This window comes from Phytophthora infestans, genomic scaffold (genome assembly GCF_000142945.1).
Source record: "Phytophthora infestans T30-4 supercont1.12 genomic scaffold, whole genome shotgun sequence".
NCBI classification, from domain to species: Eukaryota; Oomycota; class Peronosporomycetes; order Peronosporales; family Peronosporaceae; genus Phytophthora; species Phytophthora infestans.
This window is the reverse complement of record NW_003303747.1, coordinates 1663390-1674568: the sequence shown is the minus strand read 5'-3', so window position 1 is coordinate 1674568 and position 11179 is coordinate 1663390. Positions and strand designations below refer to the sequence as shown.

Here is an 11179-nt window from a genome sequence, read left to right as displayed (position 1 = left end):
GCATCAAATTATCCGAATGCTCTTATATAGGGATGTAGAAGTCAAAAGACAACTTCAACCACTCGCCAGTCAAAAGCCATCACTCATTCATCAAACTACCTCCAAGATGTGGCATTTCCGTTGTTTCTCGGGGGTTGCGCAGCTTCTTACAATGTGTGCGACGACACCAAGGTCGCTTCACTGCCGTTCTGCGATTCGTCGCTGCCTCTAAACACTCGTGTGGACGATTTAGTCACTCGAATCCCGCTGGATCAGGCAGTTGGGCTCTTGGTCAACAAGGCGGCGCCCGCACCAAGCGTTAATATCCCGAGCTACGAGTGGTGGAACGAGGCGCTGCACGGTGTGGCGCTATCACCTGGAGTGACGTTCAAGGGATCCATCACTGCAGCCACCAGCTTCCCACAGGTGCTGAGCACCGCGGCGTCGTTCAACCGCTCGTTGTTCTACCAGATCGCAGATGTAATCTCCACTGAAGCTCGAGCGTTTCACAATGCGAAGGATGCGGGACTGACGTTCTGGACACCTAATGTCAACATCTTCCGTGACCCGAGATGGGGGCGGGGGCAGGAGACACCAGGAGAAGACCCGTACCTCACTGGGGAGTACGCAGTGGCCTTTGTGAGAGGCCTACAAGGCGAAGGAATGGAAGGAAGAGAAGTCGAGAACAGCAAGTTCTTGAAGATATCAAGCTGCTGTAAACACTTTTCAGCGTACTCGCAGGAGGTGCCGAGACACCGCAACAACGCGATGGTCACCAAGCAAGATCAAGCTGACACCTACTTCCCGGCATTCGAAGACTGTGTGAAGCGAGGCCATGTGAGCTCCATCATGTGCAGCTACAATGCTGTAAATGGTATACCGTCTTGTGCTGACAAAGGCCTGCTGACTGACCTGGTGCGTGGTCAGTGGAAGTTTGACGGATACATCGCTTCGGATTGCGAGGCTGTAGCTGACGTGATCGATCACCATCACTACACCCAATCACCTGAACAAACGTGTGCAACAACACTTGACGCTGGTATGGATCTAAACTGCGGCGAGTTTCTGAGGCAACATCTTCCTAAGGCTCTTGAGCAAGGCATCGTTACTACCGAGATGATACACAATGCCCTGAAGAATCAGTTTCGTGTGCTGATGAGACTCGGGATGTTTGAAAAGGTGGAGCCGTTTGCAAACATCACGAAAGACTCAGTAGACACAACAATGCATCGGCAACTCGCACTGGAAGCTGCTCGTCAATCCATTGTATTGCTCAAGAATGACGGTAACACTCTGCCTCTGGCCACCAAGGACTTCACTAGAGACAGATCACTTGCGTTGATCGGACCACACTTTAACGCCAGTGCCGCTCTTCTTGGAAACTACTTTGGTATCCCATCGCACATTGTCACGCCGCTGGAGGGAATCTCGCAATTTGTACCGAATGTTGCACATTCGTTGGGGTGCAAAGTTTCCGGTGAAGTGCTTCCAGACTTCGATGACGCTATTGCAGTGGCCAAGAAGGCGGATCGCCTGATCGTGTTCGTGGGTCTTGATCAGAGCCAAGAGAGAGAAGAGATCGACCGCTACCACATCGGTCTGCCGGCTTTCCAGAGTACACTATTGAAGCGCGTGCTGGAAGTTGCTTCACACCCGATCGTCTTCGTTGTCATCTCTGGCGGTTGTGTTGACCTGTCGGCTTACAAGAATCATCCAAAGGTTGGAGCGATTGTTTTTGGCGGGTATCTGGGACAAGCTGGCGGTCAGGCTCTGGCTGACGTGCTGTTTGGTAAATACAACCCGTCTGGAAAGCTTCCGCAGACATTTTACGACTCCGAATATGTAAATGCAATGTCGATCTACGACATGCACATGCGACCGACGCCCGTGACGGGAAATTCAGGAAGAACGTATCGTTTTTTCACTGGAGTGCCAGTCTATGAGTTTGGGTTTGGTCTGTCTTACACCACGTTCCACAAGAACTGGTCAGATGAACCGCCCCGCGAGCTCGATGCTGCGATTATCGCGCAGCAGCTTGACGAAGACTCGGGTACGGAGAGCCACGCCTGTGTGGCGACATTTAACATTACGGTAACGAATGCAGGTGCCATTTCGGGGGAAGATGTCATCTTGACATACGTTGAACCTCCTCTCGCAGGAGAAGGTGGACGTCCGTTGAAGTCACTGGTTGCATTTGAGCGTACGCCGCTGATTGCTGCAGGACAGAGAGCTACTGCGAAGATTTGTCTGGAGGCGAAAGCGTTTGCTCTCGCCAACGAAGCTGGCAACTGGGTCGTCGAACCTGGTAACTGGACCATTCATGTGGACACTCTGCAGCACAAGGTGGACATTCAGGGCCCTATCCAGAGTGAGCCAGGCGTAGAAGTTACGCGCAAGCCACTACCTCGTGCTGTGTGGGAATAAGGCTGGCACAGCAGACTTGGATTTCGTCGGCTTGTCAGGGGGGGTGAGGTCGATCTTTTTCGTGTCAAAGATTGACTCGTGCGCGTTGTACAGTAGGTGCAACGACGTAAGCAAAATGATGTGACGTCTTCGAGATTGTTACATACTGTGTTATCCGCAATTTGTATGTTTCAGTGAATTAAGCTGCAAAACGCCTAATTTAAGCCAATCCCCATAGGGTTTTCATTCCTATCGTGTATTATTGGCAGAAACTTCGTCTCCAATGACCTCCAGTCAAAAGTTGCAGTGCTCAGTGCGGAATTGTATTGCTGGCTGTCAAGCTGCCTCCAGATCCACCACCATGGCTAAGAAACAGAAGGAGCAGCAGGAGGATGAGGACCTGGTAATGACTATCGCGTCCGACGAGGAGCTTTCTAATGCCGAGGAGAGCTCAGATGAGGAGAATTCGGAGGATGAAGCCGCCACGCAACAACAGCAGGAGCAAATTAACGAGGACTTTGAGTTCGATGAAGGTGGCGCCTTCCACTCGTCAGGCGGCAGCTCGTGGGACTTTACAGCCGCTATCTCCCGTATTGAGAAGATGGAGAGTGGCATCCCTACAGCCACTAAGCGTACGTCTATTCAGGCAAAGATCGACAAGAGACGAAAGGAGAAAGAGGACGAGAAGAAGAAGAAAAAGAAGAAAGTAAAGCAAGAGAAGAAGAAAGAGGAGAAGAGTGACAGTGAAGACGACAGTGGCAACGAGAAGGAGAAAGACGATCAAGCGACGAGTGAAGAGGAGAACGAAAACAGTGACGAGGAGCTGCAAGAGTCGGACTTAGAGTCCGAGTCTAAGTCTGAGAAGGAGCAGGTTGAAGAAGAAGACGTCGTTGTGGAGGAGGAGCGTCTCCAATCTGCATTAAAGGACAGCAAGAAGGACCAACAGAGTCGCGAGGAGCTGGTGGACGAGCTGGAGAAGAAGAAAGCGGCCGAGTTCTTCGAAGCCGATCCTTTCGCTGCCCAGGAGTTTGCTAAGACGAAATTTGAGACGTTCGCCGACTTGAAGCTCTCGCGTCCGATCATGCGCGCCATTTCCCACATCGGTTTCGAGAAGCCGACACCGATTCAACAGCGTGCGATCCCTATCGCTCTCACTGGCAAGGATATCTGTGCTAGTGCGCAGACGGGTAGCGGTAAGACCGCCGCCTTCCTGTTGCCCATTCTGGAGCGTCTGCAATTCCGCTCGCGACGTGTCCAGTCCACTCGAGTGATGATCATCTGTCCTGTGCGTGAACTGGCGACTCAATGTCAGTCGATGCTCGAGCAACTAGCTCGTTTCACGGATATCACGTGCTCGCTGGCTGTCGGCGGATTGCCTCTTAAAGCTCAAGAAGCAGAGCTGCGTAACCGTCCAGACGTTGTGGTGTGTACTCCTGGTCGTATGATTGACCACCTTCGTAACTCCAAGAGTGTTCACATGGATGATCTCGAAATCTTGGTGCTGGATGAAGCTGATCGTCTGCTTGAATTGGGTTTCACTGAAGAAGTACTGGAGCTGGTCCGTATGTGTCCTGTACAGCGTCAGACAATGTTGTTCTCCGCTACGATGACGTCCAAGGTCGACCAATTGATTGACTTGTCGATGAAGCGTCCTGTGCGTATCAGTACCGACCCGCTCTTCGATATGGCCAAGCACTTGGTACAGGAGTTCGTGCGTATCCGTCCGAATCGAGAAGATGATCGTGAAGCAATTCTCCTGGCTTTGTGCACGCGTACGTTCCGCTCGAACACGATTGTGTTCATGGAGACCAAGTCCCATGCGCATCGTATGATGATCATTTTCGGTCTTGCTGGTATCAAGGCGGCTGAGCTTCACGGTAACTTGCAGCAGAGAGAGCGTCTGGAGGCGCTCCAGAAGTTCCGTGATGGCACGGTGGACGTTCTTTTGTGTACGGACATTGCTGCACGTGGTATCGATGTACGTGGTGTTCACGCTGTCATTAACTACGAAATGCCCAAGGATATCACCACGTACGTGCATCGTGTGGGTCGTACAGCTCGTGCTGGACGCAACGGTCGTGCCGTCACGCTCACGAGCGAGTCTCGTCGTCTGGTGATGAAGCAGGTGTCGCGTCACTGCCAGGGCTTCGTCAAGTCTCGTGCTGTGCCTGATCCCGTTATCGCGCAATGGAAAGCTCGCATTGAGAGCATGCTGGAGGACGTGAAACTGGTGATGCACGAAGAAACACTGGAGAAACGTATGCGTGAAGCTGAGAAGGAAGCGACTCGCGCGACGAACCTGCTGAAGCATCGCGACGAGATCAACGCGCGACCTGCGCGTACGTGGTTCATGTCGGAGAAGGAGAAGAAGAATGTGAACGAACGTGCTGAAGAGGACCGTCGTGCTAAGGAGGAGGCTGCAAAGGAAGAAGCGGAGAGTGCAGACACCATGTCGCGCGCTAAGAAGCTTAAACTTATGAGTCACAAGAAGCGACGACTGTTTGAGATCCGTGAGCGTGAAGAGCGGATGCTTGCGGATGCTGAGCGGGATGATGAAGAAGACACTGGCAAGAAGGGCAAGAAGGGCGCTGTATTTACGTCCATGCACGTTGCTGGAGCTGCCAAACGCGCTAAGAAAGCTCAACAGGACACTACACGATCACGTGAAGAGGAATCCATCGCAGAGATGCACGAGCGCAAGCGTCTCAAGCGCGAAAAGGCTCGCGCTGCACGCAGCAGTCACAAATCTGGTGCGTTCGACGTCGACATGACTAACGATGGCACGGCGGTCCCAAAGTCCAGGAAGCAGCGCGATGCGAACGCAGGACACAGCCCGTTCGAGTTTAAGGAGAAGATCACGGACTACAAGAAACACGCCAAGAAGAGCTCCAGCTCCTTCAAGTCCAAGGCCAAATACAAGCGGCGCAAATAGATGTTAGAAGCGCTCCTGTGCTCAGCAGAAATGTACCCATGTCTTCCTTTCACTAAGCTCTTTTTTTTTTCTCAAATGCAACACGTATTTTCGAATTCCTACTGCTTAGCCGAAGCCGAAGCCCTCAGATCCCTCACGGATCGCGAGTAGAAGACACTGCTTCAGCTTGTCCTCGCTCTCGTACTCGGGTAGATCCAGTTGGTTGAAACTGTAGCAACGAGAAGAAAAGAGTGTTAAAATTGCAACAAATTAAGGAAAACGAGAGGCTTCACTTACCAGGTATGTGCGGACGGTAACGAGCTGTTGTTGCCGAAAGCCTTGTGGATGTTGAACTTCTGCGTGCCACGCATTCCCTCCAGCGCCTTGAAGCCCTCGAGAGGCACTTTAGACGTACCCGTCACAAACTGCAGGAAGAGAGCTCGTTCCTCGTGAGTGAACGAGTACAGCACGTTCCAGAACCAGCGGATAACTGAGTCAGTGGGCTTGTAGTTCGCATACTCCGTGTTGGCTTTCAGGTCGTCGATATCAATCTCAGGCATGCCAGAGATCAACAACTCCAGCTCGTTCTCATTGAAGATGGCAATCAATTCAGGAGGCACCAGTTGATGGAAACCCTTGAGGAATGCATCGATCTGCTGTCGAATTCCTGTAGCCATGCGATGATGAGTCACGAGTTTCACATACTCCATCTTGTTCTCGTCTGTCACGACGACATTGCGGCCGTTCGGGATCAAGTCAACCACCTCTACTTTGCCAAAGTTCGACTGCTCCGCTGAGAAAGTCAGCTCAAGTCCCAGATCCGCAATCGAGTTGTCTAGGATCGAGTGGAGATTGCGATAATACTCCGGGTCGATGGCTTCCATGTCGTGATACGAGATCGGCAGCTGTAGGATGTGCTTGTAGAACGAACGCGTGAAGTGGGCATCAAGAAGCTGCCCGTCTGCAACCGCCTTACCCAACACCTTTCCGACAAACTCGAAGTAGCTGAGGTGATCCTTGTTCACATAGGACAGAGGATTCGGCTGGAATGTTGGCGAGTCAGCAGCAGACGTGAAGAGCACGTAGTTCGGGTTGAACATCTCACGTGCCAGAATCATATACCACTCTCGTGTCACTCCACCAGCGTCAATACCTTCTTCTCCGGTAAACGAGATATGCAACTTCCGTCTCAATTCAGTGCCGCTGCGCATCCGTAAAGCATAGTAGGAATCCTCAAATATGTGCTCTCGACGTACCGGAATGCGGACAGAAGAGCTACCACCTCCGTGATTCCGCAGCGCTGCTTGACGTAGACGCTTCATGGAGCTGTGGAAATATGTGCGCTTGTTATCGAACGCTAGATAAGCCCGACATCGAGAAATCTTAATCAACGCAGCCAAAGATGTATCCAATAGCGCTGATTTTTCGCGAACGAGAAGATTCAGCAGCACACGGTTCGACTCCACGAAGTTCGCGAGTCTCATGGTCTCACTTGCCTCGGAGAATGATGATAGAGCCGACGAACTGCGTTTGAGCACACTCTTCGGTGACACTTTTTGCTCGTTCTCCATTAACGCTGTGGCACCGGCGCCATCAAAGCCAGCAGCACGCAGTGCTGCCACGACTGCTTCTTCGCGCTCGCTAGAATCAGGTACGCGCAACGACATCGAAGCCGCATCTCGAGCGTTGACCACAAAGAAAGCTTCCACCAGGGGAAGGAACCGAGCCAACAGCGCCGCCATCGCACATGACGCGCCTGCACTCTTGCCTTCAATCACCATGCCCTCAGCATCGTCTCCTGCAACAGCCTGGGATTCAGAGGCCACAACTGGAGAGCCCAATGGCGCTGTACCTGTAGGAGCAGCAGCACTGCTTTCCTGGTCGTCAAGACCACCCTTCGCACGTGCCTCAGTCAGTGACAAACTCAGGGCATCCCATAGCGGGTCCAGCCCGATGGTTTGGCAGCACTCGGCAAACTCCGTCGTGCTTTCGCAGACGTCTGACAGCGAATGTAGTAGCCGAAGCAGTTTAAGTTCATCCTGGGCAGACGGCAGTACTGCTGATGACTCGTATCCCGTAACTCCAGCAGGTAATTTCACTTCCTTGTACTGATCAACGTGAGCTAGTGTGCTCGCATGCCGTACGATCGCACGAATTATAAGCTCGCGGTTACCGCTCACGTGGTTCAGTAGCTTCAACACCGCGAGTGTGCGCTCCTGCATTTGAGCTGTGCACAGATCCATGCTCAACACCGACACAATTTCAGCCATACGCGCCTCATCTAGCTCTACAGCTGGGACTGCTACCCAATCATCACCAGGCTCTGGAGTTGACGCGTCGCCTTCGTCGCCTTCCTTCTTCTCCTCATTCTCCTTAGCTGGCTTGTGAAGTCGTTCCAGAGGTGACAAAACCAGCTCCAGTAACTCCAGCAACGCATCCAAGTTTGTACCATTGCGATACACCACCGGGAGGGACAGCAAGTCGATTAGAACGGCCACGCCGCACTCCTGAGCCTCCATTTTCGCAGTATTCTCCCCTCCATTTGATACATGACGCATGCCGTGAGGCTGAAGCATTTCCACCGTAAACCGCGGGTTATACTTGGCAAGCGACACAAGAACATGCAGCATGCGGTTCACAACGTCAGCGGGTACAGCTGATGGTCCAATGGCATGATTTCCATCGATACCACATCCATACATCCTGCTCGGGGGAAACTGAATCTTGCCACTACCATCATCGTCATCGTCTTTTTCATCTCCAGGAATCAAGGGCTGGGAAAGCGGCAACGAAATAACTTGCAGCAAATTACGTCGAACGCTACAACGTGTCAGCGGGTACAGGCAAATATTGGCAAGTAGTCGCTGGAAAACTCGGTTCTGAATGACCGACTGGGTCATAAACAGTAGGCGGAGCAAACCTCGCACACACCGATCGTCAAAGATTCGCTCACCGGCTTCCTCTTCTTCGTCCTTCTCGACACGCAACAAGCCCTTGTGAGCCTTGGAACCGCCAGCTCCTTGGCGGTACTCACGACGACTGCTACGACGTCCTCCTCCTAGTTCATCGTACATACGAGACCGTCGACGACCGCCTCCTCGTTCTGGGCTGTGAGAAGTCAGCATGCGTCGCAAGGTAGGACGATTAAACAGCTCATCCATGTCGCCTTCGCCGCCACCACCGCCACGGTCTGCTGTTCCACGCTCGCGCTCACGGTACGTTGTGCGGAAGGCCGCACGTTCACGCAGCACCATCGCTTCCGCACGAACCTGAGACGGCAACGTCTGCAGAAACGCATCATCACAAGTAACCAGAATTTCCTCGCGCAATTCTGGTGCCAATGAAGCCACAAACGAGGCATTATCCATCTCTTGAGCGCGTGACGTATCCGCAGTCTCCGCACGAGCCGCTGCCTCGCGCTCGCGTCTCTCGTTCTCCAACACTTCGGCTCGGATATCCGGAGGCAACGCCTCTAGCGTTTCACGATCAAAACTTGAGTTGGCCATGTCCAGATCCATCTGTGACATACTCTCCGAACCACCACCGCCTCCTGCTGTAGCTGTATCACTGCGCGCACTTGTGGATTCAGCAACTGCAGGAGCATTCTGAGCCACAATCTCCGCTTGCATATCTGGCGGCAATGAAGCAAACACCTCAGCATCCATGCCTTCAGGGCATCGATACTGCGGCTCTTCGGGTTGGTCAAGTAAAGCAGCCGACAGCTCTCCCGTAGCGGAGTCACCAGTTGACGCCTGTGTCTCAGACGATGGAAGTTCCTCCGACTTTGACTCTTCTTCGACATCGCGGGCCCGACTCGTGTTATCACCAGTAGCAGTAGATTGGGAATCTGTCGCACCAAATCCTGATAGATCCAGCGTAAAGTTCATCATAGAGTCCGAAGGCGAAGGTGTCGCTGTTGTTGCGGACGTCTCGGCAGAGCTCAAAGACGTCGGTGCAGGAGGAGGCGCCGCACTCTCCAAGCTGCTTGCTCTTACTGCTGATGAAAAGCCAACACTCGTGTCGTGGCCTTCTAGCGTTGGGGCGTCTGCGTCTACTGCGTCCACGTCGACGTCTGATTCGGGTGGTGACCGTAGCAACGAAGTTTCTCCAAGAGTACTCGTAAGTTCCAGGACAGAAGCAGCATCGGTAGATCTCTCTGTTCTCTCTCGATCCGCTGAAGTATCCGTCTGAGCGTTGCTTGCTGATTGCTCTCCACTCCGCGGTGTTCCAGCAGCACTCCGATCTTCCATGATATCGTCAACATCTTGAGAGGAAGCTGCTTCGCCGCGTTCAGAGGCAGAAATCGCAGTTGGTTCATCATCATCAGCACAAATGCGCGTGATATGTTGCTCGAGTCTCGAGGCCACTGACCGAACATCTACATCACGTCCTAGACCGCCAGGACCCCAAATTGCCGGATTGGAAGCTGTGCCGCCCATGATATTGCCACCGCGAATACCAATTCCACGTGATAAATCAACGCCGACAAAAACGTCACTAAAAATGTCGCGATCACCTCGTCGGAAGCCGATACGTTGGCTACGAGAGGGCAACGTTGACGTCGGGATATCCAATGAGAACTCGCTCAGCAAATTTGATACGGCAGACAAACGGTTAATCCGACTTGGAGGCCGCCCCCGGCTTCCTGCGCCGGCACGTTGCAGCATGTCACGCCCCACAACCAACCGGGATCGGTTGCCACCCAGCGGCAGTTGCGTCTGAACCTGGTCAGTCAGCTCTTGTAGCTCACGCAGAAGAGACGAATGGCGAGGTACTGAAAACCTGCCAGGGTTACGCAACAATCCGTTCGAATCCAGCAAAATCGCGTCTCCACGTCCACTCATGCGCAGCAACGGATGGGTCGTTGGACTTGCAGTGAATTGATCTACACCGTTGCCACCCGGGCGGCCTAGTTGGCGTTCACGACGCGATCGATCGCCTCTTCCACCGGCCTCAAATGATTCAAAGAGGAAGTCATCGTCGAGCATATCTGGTAGCTCTTCAATGTACTGTAGAAGAGAATTCGCCATACTGCCAGCACCACGTCCCAATCCGCTTTGTGAGCTTGCAGAAGGTCCAAATTCAGCTCCACTTCCCATGTGACTGCTTGTTGTAGCAAGATCCGCTTGAGCTGAAGCTTCACCCTGTACTTCTTCGTCGTCTTCCACATCACCAAACGTGAGCACGAGAGTCTGTCCGCTAGTAGAAGAGCTTGATACGCTACCACCATTACTATTGTACAACCCAAGGGCATCACGCATGGACTCGAGTCTGTCCTCGGAGCTTCTGGACTGCTGACTTCCTTCACTGGCACTATTACTACTCGGTCTGGCGTTCCGAGCTGATGCAAGACGAGCGCGACGTCGCTGCTCTTCGGCAAAGAGCGCCTCATCATCGAGCATGAACAAGTAGGAGAACTCTTCTTCGTCAACTTCATCCAGCGCATCCAAAATCGAAAGCTCCGAGTCAAGAGACCCCCACAGACGATTCGAAGATGTACGGCGACTCGTTCCATGACCACCCGTACGACGAGAAATGTGGAGATGGTGGTGCTCCTCGAAGTCATCTTCGTCATCCTCTTCATCCTCGTCGTCGTCCTCATCCTCGTCGTCTTCATCTTCATCGTCGTCATCATCGTTGTCATCATCCTCATCCTCTTCGCCTTCTCCTTCATCCGTGGAATGGTCAGATACGCTACTGCCGTCACTGCGCTCGTCGTCACTCTGCTCATCGTCCTCGTCATCATCATCGTGCATATCATGGTCGTCCATCGCAGATAACGGGGATCGCATCGAAATATCGTCATCATCCTCTTCCCGCACCGGATAAAAGCCGGATCCAGAGGTATTCGTAGCTTCTCTGGCGTCTACATCCACGTCCATTCTG

General features: G+C 52.9%; 4 protein-coding genes across 4 annotated transcripts; 2 read left to right on the top strand and 2 right to left on the bottom strand.

The window, feature by feature from the left end:
• Nucleotides 1–151: 151 nt before the first annotated feature.
• Nucleotides 152–2403, top strand: PITG_08027 (beta-D-xylosidase, putative; the record flags this gene model as incomplete). The annotated part of the gene is made up of 3 exons (XM_002904174.1): nucleotides 152–185; nucleotides 233–1964; nucleotides 2040–2403. 3 exons carry the CDS (start codon nucleotides 152–154, stop codon nucleotides 2401–2403), a joined length of 2130 nt encoding a protein of 709 aa, XP_002904220.1.
• A 340-nt stretch (nucleotides 2404–2743) lies between these two features.
• PITG_08026 (DEAD/DEAH box RNA helicase, putative) lies at nucleotides 2744–5314 on the top strand (the record flags this gene model as incomplete). Its single annotated transcript, XM_002904173.1, has 2 exons — nucleotides 2744–3018; nucleotides 3313–5314. The coding sequence occupies 2 exons, from the start codon at nucleotides 2744–2746 to the stop codon at nucleotides 5312–5314; spliced, it is 2277 nt and encodes a 758-aa protein (XP_002904219.1).
• A 272-nt stretch (nucleotides 5315–5586) lies between these two features.
• On the bottom strand, nucleotides 5587–9183 carry PITG_08025 (HECT E3 ubiquitin ligase, putative; the record flags this gene model as incomplete). Its single annotated transcript, XM_002904172.1, has 3 exons — nucleotides 5587–7091; nucleotides 7164–7359; nucleotides 7411–9183. The coding sequence occupies 3 exons, from the start codon at nucleotides 9181–9183 to the stop codon at nucleotides 5587–5589; spliced, it is 3474 nt and encodes a 1157-aa protein (XP_002904218.1).
• Nucleotides 9184–9616: 433 nt separating this feature from the next.
• PITG_08024 (uncharacterized protein) lies at nucleotides 9617–11175 on the bottom strand (the record flags this gene model as incomplete). Its single annotated transcript, XM_002904171.1, has 4 exons — nucleotides 9617–9642; nucleotides 9690–10302; nucleotides 10462–10859; nucleotides 11001–11175. The coding sequence occupies 4 exons, from the start codon at nucleotides 11173–11175 to the stop codon at nucleotides 9617–9619; spliced, it is 1212 nt and encodes a 403-aa protein (XP_002904217.1).
• Between the last annotated feature and the right edge of the window lie 4 nt (nucleotides 11176–11179).